This window comes from Dreissena polymorpha, chromosome 10, assembly GCF_020536995.1.
Source record: "Dreissena polymorpha isolate Duluth1 chromosome 10, UMN_Dpol_1.0, whole genome shotgun sequence".
In the NCBI taxonomy this organism is placed as follows: domain Eukaryota; kingdom Metazoa; phylum Mollusca; class Bivalvia; order Myida; family Dreissenidae; genus Dreissena; species Dreissena polymorpha.
The window spans coordinates 76,875,874-76,893,317 of NC_068364.1; the positions used below are offsets into that span (position 1 = coordinate 76,875,874).

At 35.3% G+C, this 17,444-nt stretch overlaps 1 protein-coding gene across 1 annotated transcript in view; it reads right to left on the reverse strand.

Annotated features, from left to right (window-relative positions):
- Positions 1 to 17,444, reverse strand: part of LOC127849256 (uncharacterized) — a 30,189-nt gene that overhangs the window by 36 nt on the left and 12,709 nt on the right. The window contains exons 2-3 of the mRNA XM_052381975.1: positions 2,233 to 3,215; positions 21 to 288 (exon numbers count right to left, since the gene is read on the reverse strand). Coding sequence (XP_052237935.1) covers positions 21 to 288; positions 2,233 to 3,215 — 1,251 coding nt within the window. The remainder of the gene's footprint in view (positions 1 to 20; positions 289 to 2,232; positions 3,216 to 17,444) is intronic.

Genomic DNA, 17,444 nt, shown 5'->3' on the forward strand with positions numbered 1-17,444 from the left:
TGCTGCTGTAGCAGACTGACTCTGGGTGCCACACTCCATCCTCCTCAGTAGCGAGATTAGCCAGCTTACTCTCTCCCTCCCAGCCCACCTGTCGTACAGTGTCGGGCCGCCATCCACAGACCAGCACCTGGCCTGCAGGGGTCACATGTAGACCAGTTGGGACACGTAGTGCTGGGTCTGTGTATGTAGCCAGGAGTGTGCCATCCCTGGCCAGGGTGAGAAGCTTGTTCTGCCAGTTGCTGGTGATGTACAGCCTGTCTCCTGTGGGACTCACAGCACACTTGTCTACTGCAAAACAGAGTAACATCAAGATATTGAATTACTGTAAATATTAAATAATCTTATTAAACATACTGCAGTGATATTGTATTACGCATATGTTGCTATAAAGAGGCCTTTACACATCTAAAATATATGCATACATTTCAATGATTCAATAGTTAAGCGTGACAATAAACTTCAGTAGCAGAGCTATTGTGTAAACGTTTGACATGTTGAAATGCGACTGGTGAGTAAGATATGAATTGAAGCAAAATTAAACAGTCTATTCGATTGAAAAAATTACACATACAGAAACAATTGCTCAGTTTAATCAACATGTTTATACCATGTTACTATGTGCAGCATGAATAGATTTTCCACACATGTATACATGTGATAACTATGTACTGAAATTAGTGAAATTGACCAAAGCAGACATAATTCATGTGCTGTGTTACAACGTTATTTGTGTTTTTCAAGTGTTTATAAAAGGAAAAATAATATTCAAAACAACAGTTATTGACACTTTTCTAGCTAGTTAGATACAAAACCAATTTCAACAGCAAAATGTTTAAATGAACATACTACTATAATTACAATGAAATTTAATACATACATTTGAACACTTCATAAAAGAATACAACCACAAGAGTACCTATGCTATAAGGCGTTATGAAATTATTCAATTTAACAAACATATTGTACATGTACAATCATTTAAAAACCACAAAATTAAGACAGGGTCAGAAAGTGTCTCTTTCCCAGGAACTCAGTTTCTATTTATAAACATGTCATGTAGTGACAGTCAAAATACTTCATTACTCAAGTTTATAAATCAATATTAATTTCTGAATCTAATTGTTTTGGCTACAATGCACTGTAGCATTCAAAGGGCACATATGAATTAGAGAACAAATATTTTATAATACATCAGCGGGTTTTCTGCTATGACATCTGAATTTTATTTTATTTTCATCTCACAAAGTATATAACTATAATTTATATGATTTAAAAAAAAAACAAGATCAAACCTTATGGGTCAATATTTGTTGATTAAAAAAATAAATCCCAATTTGGTTCATTAAGTCGATAAAACTTTCCAAATTTGTCATTGTATGGATTTAAAACAAGAGCACAGCATAACAGGTGCCAACGCTCGGCTGCGAAAGCTTGTCAGATTTTTTTTAGAGGTCACAGTGACCTTGACCTTTGACCTAGTGACCCAACATTTGGTGTGGCGTGTAGAACTCATCAAGGTTCATCTACATATGAAGTTTCAAAGTTGTAGGTAACAGCACTTTGATTTAAGAGCCTATATTAAAGTTTATATTAAAGGTCACAGTGAGCTTTGACTTAGTGACCCAAAAATGGTTGTGGCGCGTAGAATTCATCAAGGTGCATGTACATTTGAAGTGTCAAAGTTGTAGGTGGAAGCACTTTCATTTTAGAGCCAATGTTAAGGTTTAAGCACGACGCCTACAAAGAATGTTAAGGTTTATGTTAAAGTTTTATATTATAGGTCACAGTGACCTTGACCTTTGACCTAGTGACCCAAAAATGGGAGTGGCGTGTAGAACTCATCAAGGTGCATCTACATATGAAGTTTGAAAGTTGTAGGTGGAAGCACTTTGATTTTAGAGCCTATGTTAAAGTTTTATATAAGAGGTCATAGTGACCTTGACCTTTGACCTAGTGACCCCAAAATGGGCGTGGCGTGTAGAACTCATCAAGGTGCATCTACATATGAAGTTTCAAAGTTGTAGGTGGAAGCACTTTGATTTTAGAGCCAATGTTAAGGTTTTAGCCAACGCCTACAACAGACGACGAGCTGGCTATGACAATACCTCGGGTATTCTCTGAAAACAGCCGAGCTAATAACAAAATTCGACTAGACTCCTTTTCCCATAATGGCTAGAAAAATCCCTGTACATATAACAAATGTTATCAGGATGGATTCACCATGATTCTTACCTGTATATTCAAATGACCTATAGAGACTGCAGACCTGTTTGCCATTCAGTGTGTATTTGTACAGTTCTTCACTAGAGATGACAAAAAGGACTCCTTGGTGATGGTCAATACCTCTACATTCATGTTGTAACTGAAACTTCCTGCCAGGAACAAGCTTTCCCTGGTTGACAGTGATAAACTGGACCTCATGTATCTTGCTATCATGGTCATTCACAGCCACTGCAACCTCACTGGGTGTGATCAAACAAATGTCATCTGGCTGAGCATTCACATCCCAGTGACTCACCACCTGGTACTGCTGGTTCAGCAGCTTGACTCTGTTATTGCCCCAGTCTGCAACCAGCACCTGCCCATCAGTCAGAACACATATGCCTGTGATACTACATTGATATGAATCTCTTGGTATTCTCACATTGTGCTTAGTAATACTCTGGACATTAAACGCCTTGCCTGACTTTCCCAGCAGAGTCAATGCCTGCTGTATTATATGCTTACATTTTATGCTGGCTATAAGGCAGAGCTGCTTATGATCTCCAATTTTCTGAACAATTTCATGGAATTGTGACAAGTCATTGTGAAGACTGGTGCATTTATGAATAGAACTTGTAACTGACCCTTTAATGCTTATAACTTCATCTTTCATCTCGTTAAGTTCCTTCGCAGTAATATTATCAAATTCATTCACGATAGAGAGAACACTCCTACACATCTCTTCTTTTAAATATTGCTCATTTCCGCCTGATGTACCCACAGAACTATTATCCCATTCATCTATATAAGTATTTAAATTGCCACGCATTTGCTCTATCATAACTGCACTATGTTCCTTGTATGTTTTCTGCAATGACTGAATGCTGGCCTTCTGACTGATCTGCAGGGTTTTAATTTCCCCCAGGACAGTTTCCAGCTCCACTGACATCCCCTCCAGGCCAGTGGGCTGCGAGTTGGTCAGCTCCGAAATCTGGGTCACTTTACTGCACTGGCTGAAATAAACATGTACCAGCAAGGAATAGTCAGTGATATTATGTAATGCTTCAAACAAGTATAAAGTGTCAAATAAAAACGAGCATGGACAATAAATTAACGCTTCTTGGGCTGAATATGGGGGTATATAGATTTGCACTTTACCATCCATCTGTGTGACTTTTCTGTCATATATAACTCAACATGTATCCCTGCAACTTTACAAGTACAGTAACCAGGCATGTGAGCTAATGCGCACCTCTATATGTTGTTTCTGTTGTTTTCATCATAATTGTAGTAATGGGTCATATTTATACATAAATGACATTTTAGAATATGTGTAGAGTGTAAAATAAACAGCATTGCTAGAAGAGGACTAACACTTTACAAAAATATTTATCATTGTGTAATTTTACCCACATGCATAGTTTGATATGTCTTTTTTCAACATACCCAGAGTTATGGCCCCTGTTTAGCAAAGAAATCACATTTAAAATTGTGTTGTGAGTAACTCAAAGAGTACAGCTGATAGAGGGATGAACTATTCTTAAAGTATAACCCACCATGTAAAAGTATGCACCTTGATATTTTTTTTTAAGTTTTTTTTTTACATAAGAAGAGTTATGTGACAATCCCTTTAACCAAATGATAATATTTTTTCAATTGTGAGAAGCGTTACTCAAATAGAAGGATACTTCTACAGTAACATAGTAATTGTCAGGTTAACTTGTGCAACTCCATATGTTTGTTCATAATTTAAAGACATTTGTGCAGTTGTGGGACGAATTGGATTGTAGAGGTATCCATGTACTAAGAATACATTTCTAGTAGTTAATATTGTTTTCAGTTTTAGTATCCAAACTCAGTATGTCCAGTCTAGCCTGTGATGAGCGACTTATGACATGCAACCTGGTCTACTATCTCCCAATATTTGTTGTTATTTAACCTCTTGTGATTATTTTGCTTTTGTTGTTGTCATGTGATCTATTTGTGGAAAAGTAAAGACGCCATTGTTAAATGTTTGAATGGTCAGGTTAGCATGTGCAACTCCATATGTTTGTTCAAAATGTTCCTTATTATTCTTGAATTATCATCCAGAAACCATTTTACTATTTCGAGTCACTGTGACCTTGACCTTTGACCTAGTGACCTGAAAATCAATAGGGGTCATCTGCCAGTCATGATCGATAAACCTATGAAGTTTCATGATCCTAGGCCTAAGCGTTCTTGAGTTATCATCCGGAAACCATTTTACTATTTCGGGTCACCGTGACCTTTGACCTTGTGATCTGAAAATCAATAGGGGTCATCTGCCAGTCATGATCAAACTACCTATCAAGTTTTATGATCCTAGGCATAAACGTTCTTGAGTTATCATCCAGAAACCATTTTACTATTTCGGGTCACCATGACCTTGACCTTTGACCTAGTGACCTGAAAATCAATAGGGGTCATGTGCAAGTCATGGTCAATCTACCTATCAAGTTTCATGATCCTAGGCATAAGCGTTCTTGAGTTATCATCAGGAAACCATTTTACTATTTCGGGTCACCGTGACCATGACCTTTGACCTAGTGACCTGAAAATCAATAGGGGTCATCTGCCAGTCATGATCAATGTACCTATGAAGTTTCATGATCCTAGGCCTAAGCGTTCTTGAGTTATCATCCGGAAACCATTTTACTATTTTGGGTCACTGTGACCTTGACCTTTGACATAGTGACCTGAAAATCAATAGGGGTCATCTGCGAGTCATGATCAATCTACCTATCAAGTTTCATGATCCTAGGGCATAAGCGTTCTTGAATTATCATCCGGAAACCATTTTACTATTTCAGGTCACAGTGACCTTGACCTTTGACCTAGTGACCTCAAAATCAATAGGGGTCATCTGCGAGTCATGATCAATGTACCTATGAAGTTTCATGATCCTAGGCCTAAGTGTTCTTGAGTAATCATCCGGAAACCACCTGGTGGACGGAGCGACCGACCGACCGACCGACTGACCGACATGTGCAAAGCAATATACCCCCTCTTCTTCGAAGGGGGGCATAAAAAGTAGCTTAATAATAAGCTTAGTAATATTTGAGAGCGTCAACAAGTTGGACTTAGCGGCTAAAATTATAAATAAGATTCAAATTAACAACGGATTATCATATGGTTATTATGGAATAATTTAATGTGTGTGTCAATTAACACAAAATACTACGTTTCAAATAAAAAACAACAAACATTTATTAGAAATTTGCACAGTGATTGTGCGTCACGGAAACCAGTGTTGGAAGGTTCACAAAGTTAAAGCATTTAAGATGAGTATCGTTTGAAAATGGAAAGAGACAAACATGATTTGATTTATATGTTAGTGGATCTGTGTATTCTCAGATTCATATGCATATTCTGCTTTATTATGTTTGTCACGCTGTTCAGTTTACTGTAATAGCATTGAAATGAGGATGTAATGTGCAAGATATTGAAAGGTAAACACATTAAATATATTATTTTAACTCCATGTAATACATCATTAACACAGCAAAAACACTAAAGTGTGTTTGTTAATATTTTTTAATGTTTTCACCATATGATATTTAATTTAAAAAATTATTTGTTAATGTTTTCACCATATGACATTTAATTAAAAAAATTCTGAATTAAATTAATACTCTTGAAGAGGTTATGATTAAATGGTGTATATAAGAATCTATAGATTATTGCAAGTTTAATATGCATGTGGAAGGATATTAACTATATGCTGTCTTCATTCTAAGAAGACATTAAAGCAGCACTTAATAATATAAAAATGCTGTCAAACATGCACTATTTCATGGTTTATCGCACTAATTTTCCCAATCCAAATGGCACAAGCTATAACAAAAAACAAGATGTGTTTGTGAAACACAATATCCCCCTATATGATGTTTGACATTGTAGGATGACCTTGACCTTGTGAAGGATGACCTTGACCTTTCACCACTCAAAATGTGCAGCTCCATGAGATACACATGCATGCCAAATATCAAGTTGCTATCTTCAATATTGCAAAAGTATGAATAAAATAAGCGATTTGGGCCACATATATTTGACCTCTGACCTTGAAGGATGACCTTGACCTTGACCTTTCACCACTCAAAATGAGCAGCTCCATGAGATGCACATGCATGCCAAATATCAAGTTGCTATCTTCAATATTGCAAAAGTATTCATAAAATGAGCGATTTTGGCCACATATAATTGACCTCTGACCTTGAAGGATGACCTTGACCTTTCACCACTCAAAATGTGCAGCTCCATGAGATACACATGCATGCCAACTATCAAGTTGCTATCTTCAATATTGCAAAAGTATTCATAAAATGAGCGATTTTGGCCACATATATTTGACCTCTGACCTTGAAGGATGACCTTGACCTTGACCTTTCACCACTCAAAATGTGCAGCTTCATGAGATACACATGCATGCCAAATATGAAGTTGCTATCTTCAATATAGCAAAAGTTATTGCAAAATGTTAAAGTTGGCGCAAACAGACAGACAGACCAACAGACCAACAGACAGGGCAAAAACAATATGTCCCCCACTACTATAGTGGGGGACATAAAAAGCAAAAAATCACTGTGCGTCCATTAAAAATTAGTTGTACCAGATTTCTATGTATTATTGTTTCAATACAGACGAAGAACTAATTCTTTACAGATTTTACGAATTATTTAAGCAATTTTGTTCTGGGCAAACAAAATCTGGGTAGAATTAAATCTGGGGAGTCTTGAACTAAAATGGGAGAATGGAATTCTGTGCCGAGTAAAATCTGTACAAAACTTCTGTTCAGAAAAAGTAGCGAAATGTAAAATAAAATATATAGACTGTAAATATAAACATTTTTAGCTGATCTATTTTTTTAAATATGAGCTATTGTCATCACCTGAGCCTCGACGTCTGCATCCACTTTTCTCATAAAGTATCAAAGCTATTGCATTCAAACATGGCACACTAACTTACTATCATGAGGGGACTGGGCAGGCAAAGTTAGATAACTCTGGCAGGGCTCGAATTTAACTTTTTCTTCTACTTGCAAAACATTGCGAGCAGCTTTAATACTAACTCGCAAAATAAAAACATTCTCGCAAATTTTGCTGGAAACAATTTTATTTCCGTTGTTTTTTTTCTAACTCCATAGTTAACTTTGCTTTATCTTTTGTGTTGTTATTTCAGTATTGTTGCATTTTTTTAATAAGCTCATTTTGTCCATTTAATTATGTTCAAGTTGGGAGTAATGGATACTTCTATAATGTTATGGCTGGTCACACAGTGACCTCTGATAAATACCAGGTGCAGGCCATCTCTCCCATGAGTACCTCTGCACATCTGCTAATTGCCATAAATCTCTAAATTTCTGCAATTTCCAAAAATTTGCATATTTGCGAAAATTTGCATTTTGGCGAAAATTTGCATATTGGCAAAAATTTGCATATTAGCGAAAATTTGCATACAGCCTTATTTGAATAGTATATAAAGAAGGTTTTGGAGATTAAAAAGGAGTTCAGGAGGGAAACGGGTGGATGCTTTAAATATATATTGTTGAAAACTTGTGTCTTGAAATCAATACTTAAATGTTTTAAATATACTTTTTGTTACTAATCATAAAAGTGTATTTCTAGTGTGCTTTCTTGAATAATGTGTGATTGTGAAATAAAATTAGTAGAAGACATTTGAGTTTGGATTTAATAATTGTTCACAAATTCAACGTGGACTGGTGGCAGCAATTAAATTTACCGCTGTTTGCCCAAACTAATCCATGTTGTTTTGGGCCATGCGATAAAACTGACCGTGGGGAGAAAACGGTTACAGTATGTGGGCAAAAAGAAACTAGTTATTTTTCACTTCAAAGCCATGCCTGTTCAAGTTTAATGAACACGTGTAAATTAGTAGACTGTTTAACGTTCTTTGTACCAATACCATCCGCGTATCTGTACTATAAGTAAACTAGTCTACATACAAGGTGCACACTTCTGCATTCGGGTATTGGGACATTCTATAAATTGACCTACGGTTTAGGGTTCACGACGTCGAGCGCATTTAGCAATATTACTTATAGTTTTTCCACTATTTCTTTACTTGCCAAAAAATACTAGTGGCTAAAAACTTAACTCACAATCTGTATTTTGCACTCGCATTTTGCGAGTGTGCGAGTGTTAATTTCGAGCCCTGTCTGGCTGGCATTTTGACAGAATTATGTGCCCTTTGTATTCTTAGAATATTGCAAATGTTGTTACGTTTTGTGTTTAGGTCCACTTTTCTCATAAAGTATCAAAGCTTTTGCATTCAAACATGGCACACTTACAATCATGAGGGGACTGTGCAGGCAAAGTTACATAACATTTGCTGGCATTTTGACAGAATTATGTGCCCTTTTTATTCTTAGAATATTGCAAATTTTGTTAAGTTTTGTGTTTTGGTCCATTTTATTCCTAAAGTATAAAAGCTATTGCTTTCATACTTGCAACACTTATTCACTATCATAAGGGGACTGTGCAGGCAAAGTTATGTAAAATAAAATAATTAATTCTTCAACATCCTGTTAAGAAATAAATCCCTACAGTCTTCGAAATTAGCTTTGAAAAGTTACATGCCAGTCGGGCAAGTCACTTAAGAATTTTTACATGCCCAACATATTTTTTACATGCTCAAACTTTTTTAACCAAAATTATAACAAATCACAACATTTTAACACTTACATGCTACAAATAGTAAAGCAGAACATTTGTTTCAATAGTAGTGAATACAATTACATCTAATCAGTCACTAGAATTAAGACGGTCATTTGCTACACCAGTGCTCTTGAAAAGAGCGTTCTCTGGTGTCCTCGTACCATTTCTTGGCTTCCTTTTTCTCTCAATCATTGTCAATTTTCTATTTTGGAAGTGCTTTATCCGGCTTAGCCCCATCAACATACCTAAGATACTGCATAGCCTCTATGTCGACAATGACATTTGTTTACATTGACAAAAACGGAAGCGTATTACTTGATTGAAATGATCGATTCAAAAAGCATCTTCTCGATTAATGTCTAGAGAAACCATCCATAAGAAACGAATGTGACCGAACTGCATAGGTCAAAAACAATAACGATGATGTGTGCAAGCAGGTGCTTGTTGTTAAACCAATCAAATTTCATTGTTTTACAACTTACGGCAAGGTGTTTGTTCGCAAAATTGAAAAATAGATCTGCAAATATCAAGAACCGCTTACGATTTTTTTTTATTAACTGTCAATTGGCTTCAATAATTTACATGCCCGGCGGGCCACAAACGTGAATTTTTGTATGTGCCCGGCAGTAATTTTACTCGCCACAAACGATCGGGCGTGTGCTAATTTCGAAGACTGTCCCTATATACAACACACATTATTGCATCAGGGCTTTTTTCCAGATTCACTCCCTGGTGAAAAATGAGTCGCAAACTTTTGAAAATGGTGAAAAACGAGTCGCAAACTTGTACAAATTGTGAAAATTAGTTGGTAAAGAAATAGTATAAGCATGTTTAATACTTTCATCATATTGAAATGTCTTTAAATAATGCATTAAAATAATATTTTCATTGTCTTTTAATTGACACTTTTTTTCAACAACCTGTACGAAATTTCTATGCAAATTCTGTATAGAGTCTGTACAAAATCTGCCCAGAATCAAGACAGAATTCCTTTTTTCTGTACAAAGAGGACACAGACCCAGAATATACCTTGAAATCTGTACAGTTTTTCTAAGCAGAATTACAATGAAGCAGAATTTTATCTGTAAAGATTATTACACCAGACAGAATTTTAACACTTATAATTTTTACAAGACAGATTTTTAGCACTTTGCATTTTAGCAAGGCAGAATTTCTGTACTTGGTAGAAAAATGAGGCAGAATGTTGGACTTAGAAAAAATTCAGATTCAACATTTCAAAATGGGACTTGTATAATTTAAGAAACAGGCTTCTGATTTCAGTTTCTTATTGTTTATTGCAGGAAACATTTCTCTATTCACTGAAAACTAACAGTAATGTTCAATTCATACGATAGTTAAAATGACCACAAAATACAGCATATTATTAATTAGCAAAAAAAACAACAGCAGTATTGTTCATACCATAAGGAACATGGAAAGTTACAATTTAATCCAACAGGCTTAAAGAAAAATCTACAATGGAGTGAAATAAGGTTTAATTTTTGTACAAAATTTTTATTCTTTGCTTATTGCTGGATAAATTGTCCCAAAATACTGAAAATTGCTAGAACATATTGTCTGCTATTTCTCAGCAGTGACATTTTAAATGATATCCAAGATAGAGAGAGATCCAATTACCCAAGTTTACCCAAATGCCAGTGGCAGGTGTGATAAATTTACTCCTATTTCAGCACATTAACTTTACTTAGCTCTTGTTTTATGAAAATATTCATTTGAATGCGAGTGCTTTAACATAACAAAATTTGTGACAAAAAATAAAAATACCATTATAAATATGAACAATTAAGACATAACCTTATTAAAGTGTTGTAATATATATGGTTTAAAGATGTTTGGTTTAGTCTACTTTGAAAAGGTGGTTTAGTCTACTTTGAAAAGAATAGTACACTTGTAAGTGTGCGACAAAATCTCAGAGACTTGACATTCGAAGTTTTCAAGCGAAAAGCAAAATGTTCCATGAAATGGGGCGCAGAAGACTATGAGGAAAGAATTATCATTACCAGAGGTATGTTAAACTTTGCTTTTTCTTTAATCAAAATATGTATTTAATCTGTTGACAGTATTTGGCTTTGTTTGTAAATTTGTTTAAAATTGAAACTTTGGTTGTGCATATTCAACTTATAATGCATAAATCATAACTTCCTATTTTGTGTAACAATGACCTTGACCTTGAAGCGCCTGGTCCCCGAATGAATTCCTATGCTAGGTCTGTATGTAAGCAATGAATCTACATACAAAAGATATATGCAGTATCGCCATCCAAACTCAAGTTATTGAGCAGAACTTTTTTTTAGTTCACCTTAGCACGAAATGCTCATGGTGAGCTATATGATGTCAGTCTATGTATGTATATATAAGATCTTTTAAGGAGGCTTTTAGATCACCTGAGCACAAGGTTGTTCTTATTGTAAACTTTTGTGATTGCCTTTTATCCATTGTGCCTCAAACATTTACCATGTAAACACTGTTGTGGAAATATTTAATGTAAAATCTTTATGAAACTTGTTTTGAACATATTTTTCAAATAATAGCACTTTTGCTCATCTTAAAAAAACAACATTTGTTTGAATGGTAATACGCCAAGTAGGGAAATGGTTCCTATACATACAAAAACATAGACACCAAGGTAATTTTTCGATCTTGTTTTGCTATAATGAAATCTTCTGAACACAAGTGACAAACTGCACAAATCAGTTGAGTTACTTTGGGTCTTAGGTACTGGTAAGCTCACTATTTTCCTTTGACCCTCATGTTATTTGCATTAGCAGGCAAGTTAATAAAGATTAATGATTATAATTTTCCAGATGGTTCGACTGATTGAACATAATCCAACCACAATAAAAAGATTTGGATTGCGCAAGTTTTGCAGTGCTGCCTTTTACTTGATGGTGAAACTAGTTCCGGGTATGTAAGGTATTAAAGTAAAAGTTTTATTGTATCATCATAAAGCATACATAACTTTGACAAATGCTTCAATTCAACCTTTGATTAGCAATGTTCACAGATTTTGATTTAGATCAACGTCTGTCTTAAAATATATTTTTTAGTTAAGTGGAATGAAGTGCTTTCAATTTTTTTTAAACAGCAATAAATCCGAGTCAGGTTCTGGCGGGGAACAAGCATGACATAAAGCCTGTGCTTGATGCCGTCATCATTACTGCCTGCAAAGGTACATTTTGTCTTGTTTTTTTTTGCTAGGTATTTAACATAATGAAACAGTGGTAGGAATTTTATTTAAATTTATGACCAGGTTTTCAAAGAAAAGTAAAAATGAGATTATTAAATGCGGGTTGGGCGTATCTTGTCAATAACTTAAGTTTGCCTAAACTCTTAAACTCTATTGATGACCTTGCATTGAGGCCAAGATAGGGATTGCATACAGAGCCCAAATGTGTCACTAAAAATAAAAAAGGTTAACTTGAGCTTGGATGGAGGTATTGGACACAAATTGTGTGTTAGCTTTATCCTTTTTACAGCCATTCTCACCCTTCCTCTGAGTTGTCTGTTACTCAACTTACTGACATTTGTTTCACTATTTGGTATAAGCACTTGGTCCTGGTAAACCAGCTATTCCAGGATACTGTGAGTTGGTTAACTTACCGCAATGATATGACAGCATATTGTTGATATGCTGTTGACAACAGCCAATAATCCAACAAAATCAAACAATCATGCAAACGTAGAAAATTTAGTTGTTTTCAGTTAAAGTCGGATCAAGGTCAAAATAACATTTACTAAATACCGAAAAACTATTGGGATCACATTTTAACTTTGGGTCTAATTAATACTAGAATCAAACAATAGTTTGAAATTCAATGGGATGTTTGTGCTATAAGTGAATTTTGTTGGGCTGGCACTTGATGTTTGATGTCTTTATTACAGGTATGGCATTACTGTTGTAAATCACAGAAGTTTTGAAACTGAGAAGTTAGAATAAATTGGTTTCACAATGTATCCGTTTTTTAGCTTGGCTGTTTTCGGAGAAAACCCGAGGAATTGTCATAGCTAGGTCGTCGTCCGGCGTCAGCCGTCGGACATCTTAAACCTTGACATTTTGCTCTAAAATCAAAGTGCTTCCACCTACAACTTTGAAACTTCATATGTAGATGCACCTTGATGAGCACCCATTTTTGGGTCACTAGGTCAATGGTCAAGGTCACTGTGGCCTCTAAAAAAAAAAATAATCTGACAAGCTTTTATTTATTCAAAACTGCACCCGCAGCCGAGCGTTGGCACCTGTTATGCGGTGCTCTTGTGTATAAACATTTATTTTTTTCCGATAGGTTATGTCTGGATGCGGTGTAAAGACCACAGCAAAACAGTTCCAGATGACACCTCCATCAACAAGGCCATGACACTCCAAAAATTAGTAGACTACTCCAGGAAATAAATGAAATCATCTTGTTTAAATTGAGACTAAAAATAGGGGGTGTTAGATTTTTTAATTTTTACCCTGTCATAATGTGATCAATTCAACAACAACAAAAATATTGGTACTGTCAGTATATTTCATGGTGTACATTTTATTGTTTATTAGCCGGATTTTTTTCGAAAAAATCTCGGCTTATAGATTGATGTTGTCGGGCGGGGCGGGCGAGGGGGCGGGCGGGCGGGCGGGGTGGCGGCGTGCTCGAAAATGTTAAAGTTCTTATTTCATGGTATAACTTTGGTATGCTTGGACCTAGAGTCTTCAAACTTGACATGAAGGTTGGCCAGGATTAACAGATGACCACTGGTCATTTCAAGGTCATTCATTTGAAGGTCAAGGTCACTGTGACCTTCAATATAAAAAATGTTAAAGTTCTTATAACTTTGGTATGCTTGGACCTAGAGTCTTGAAACTTGACATGAAGGTTGGCCATAACTAGTTAGTAACCACTGGTCATTTCAAGGTCATTCATTTGAAGGTCAAGGTCACTGTGACCTTGAATGTAAAAATGTTAAAGTTCTTATTTCATGGTATAACTTTGGTATGCTTGGACCTAGAGTCTTCAAACTTGACATGAAGGTTGGCCAGGATTAACAGATGACCACTGGTCATTTCAAGGTCATTCATTTGAAGGTGAAGGTCACTGTGACCTTCAATATAAAAATGTGAAAGTTGTTATAACTTTGGTATGCTTGGACCTAGAGTCTTGAAACTTGACATGAAGGTTGGCCAGAACTAGTAAGTAACCACTGGACATTTCAAGGTCATTCATTTGAAGGTCAAGGTCACTGTGACCTTGAATGTAAAAATGTTAAAGTTGTTATAACTTTGGTATGCTTGGACCTAGAGTCTTGAAACTTGACATGAAGGTTGGCCAGAACTAGTAAGTAACCACTGGACATTTCAAGGTCATTCATTTGAAGGTCAAGGTCACTGTGACCTTGAATGTAAAAATGTTAAAGTTCTTATTTCATGTTATAACTTTGGTATGCTTGTACCTAGAGTCTTCAAACTTGAAATAAAGATTGGCCAGTACTAGAAGATGACCACTGGTCATTTCAATGTCATTCATTTGAAGGTCAAGGTCACTGTGACCTTAAATGTTAAAATGTTAAAATTGTTATAACTTTGGTATGCTTGGACATAGAGTCTTCAAACTTGACATGAAGGTTTGCAAGCACACTTAGATGACCACTGGTCATTTCAAGGTCATTCATTCTAAGGTCAAGGTCACTGTGACCTTGAATGTAAAAATGTTAAAGTTCTTATAATTTTGGTAGGTAAAAATGTTAAAGTTCTTATTCCATGTTATAACTTTTCTTACATTTGATAATGAAATTGATGGAAACTTCAAACAATATCTTACTAATTTGCTAATAAAAAAATTGAGATCAAACTTTCCTAATTGTCAATTCAAGTTCATATTTGTGACCTTAAATGTTATTGTTGTTCATGTATATGCATGCATTCAAAACATAACACAAGGTTTGCTCATGCCTTGAAAAGTACTTACATTTCATTTTGACCTTTGAACAATATTTCAGTAATTTAAGTATTGCATTGACAAAAACACGAAAGGTACTTTCCTGTCATTTAAATCAAAAATCCGGCTTCAATGCGGTCATCTCCGACCGCGGAACTCTTGTACTTTATAATCTCATTAAAAAAAAATGTTATTTATTGATGTTCTGTTTATTTTGCTTGTTCTTCCTGCATACATTTTTTGTACAGAAAATTTTCTGTACAGAATTTAATATTAAACAGATTTTATTCTGCACAGAATTCTATTCTCACATTTTGGTTCTCCCCAGATTTAATTCTGCCAGATTTTTTTCTGCCTCAAACAAATTCTTGTTTTATTGCTCAATCAAGCAGCGATAATCCAATATCCTGTGTATTACAAAAACACAAACTTTTGATGAACACGTGTCGTCTGTCAAAACAATAATTGTATACGTCAGTTAACATGTCGAAGTAATTCTCGTATATGATCTCAGAAACGGGACTTGCTTTAAACATTAACCATTACGATATTAATTTTTATAAGATTTGCTAAAAACAAATGAGAACCAAACAAACATACACAAACAACACAAAATATTTATAATTATGACAAATTAAATGGAAAAAAAACGTTGGTTTATTTTCGAAAAATCACTTTCACTTTCTCCCAATTTCCAGAAAATGATTTGTACATGTTGCATAAAATCTAAATATAGATGACGCTGTTAATTGGTCGTTGTAAAAGAATATGAACTGTACACGGCACTTTGCGTGCAATCAGATACAGTACAATAATTGTTGCAATATTGAAGGAACTAAATTATGAAAATGATACAGTGTTTATTACTTTTATTTTATTCAGGAAAATGTCAAAATCATTTGCGAGATACCCCGATACTAAATGGAAATTTACTACGAAGCTTTTACAATGTTGTCGGCGCTACGCAGTTTTTGTGTATAAATAAATACACCCACGCCAATTTTCGCGCGCTTTTTGTCAAGACCAACACTGGACACGAAAATATCATGGGCATATACATGTATTTATTTACTGCTACAATTTGTAAAAGGACATGAACTGCACACAATGCGCACACACCACATTAAGTTATTTACGCGTGTTGGACTATCCTTGTCCCGATTGGACACCTATTTCATCAAATCTTTAAATAGAAACATATGCCAAAATTCATTGATACTTTAGATAAATGTTGGATGTCTGTGTTAATGAGTTTTCTTGAGCACTTTTGTCGTCAATATTAATCAGAATTTGCATTTGAAAATGGACATTGGGAATATACGGGATTATCGGGTAATGGATAGACACGGAAAATTTCGCATGTATGCGGTAATCGATAGAGACGGTAATAAACGCATGTATCGGGGAATCGATAGACTCGGGCTTATACGCATCTATCAGGGAAAGGATTAACCAATATTTACACTTGTTAACTTATAAGGTATAGAAATCGAGAATAACAAGTCGGGATCGCTCTCGGTTATACTACATCAATCATGCATGTCATGTACTTTTATCAAAATTTCAAATGACTTTCCTATTATATAAACCATGTCTGTTTTAATAGTGTATTGTAAAAACACTAACCCTTCTGTAGAAATTGTCTGTTTCTTTATTGTAATCCTGAATTGCAATAAATCGGGATTATTTGATGTATTTTAAATCTTTTTAACATAGAAATGCGAGTTACGCGAAGCCATTTTGTTTGTTTAATGGTGAGGTTGATCAGCCGCGAATACATCGGTTGCACCAAATTCAAAATTTTAATCTATTCACGTTAGTAATCGATTAAAACAAGCAATGACAGTTTAACAATAAGTAAACATAATTTGCGAATTCGGAATAAAAAACAGTGAAATCAAATGTATTTATAGATTGTGAAATGGCCGTTTGTGACAATTTTGAGCTCAAAATGTCCATTTGTAGAGTTTGAAACGGCCATTTTTGTAAAAAATCTCGGCTGTGTTAGATTTGTGAATTGTCTGTGTCAAAATGTCCTTCCACGGCCAGTCTCAAAGAAGGAAAAAAGCCCTGGTTGCGTCACTGTTATATGACATAACAAGAGGGCCATGGGCCCTAAGGCGCTCACCTGAGACCCAAAGGAACTAAACTATTCTGGGAAGGTGGAGTTCAAAATAACAAGGGCTGTTTGTAAAACATGCATGCCCCCCTATATGGGCTATAAGTTGTAGTAGCAGCCATTGTGTGAATACGTTTTTTGTCACTGTGAATGGTGGTGGTGGTGGTGGTAGTGGTGGTGGTAGTGGTGGTGGTGGTGGTGGCAGAAGAAATAGTAGTAGTAGTAGTAGTAGTAGTAGTAGTAGTAGTAGTAGTAGTAGTAGTAGTAGTAGTAGTAGTAGTAGTAGTAGTAATAGAGTAGTAGTAGTAGTAGGTGGTGGTGGTGGTAGCAAAAGAAATAGTAGTAGTAGTAGAAGTCGTAGTAGTAGTAGTAGTAGTAGTAGTAGTAGTAGTAGTAGTAGTAGTAGTAGTAGTAGAAGTAGTAGTAGTAGTAGTAGTAGTAGTAGTAGTAGTAGTAGTAGTAGTAGTAGTAGTAGAGCAGTAGTAGAAGTAGTAG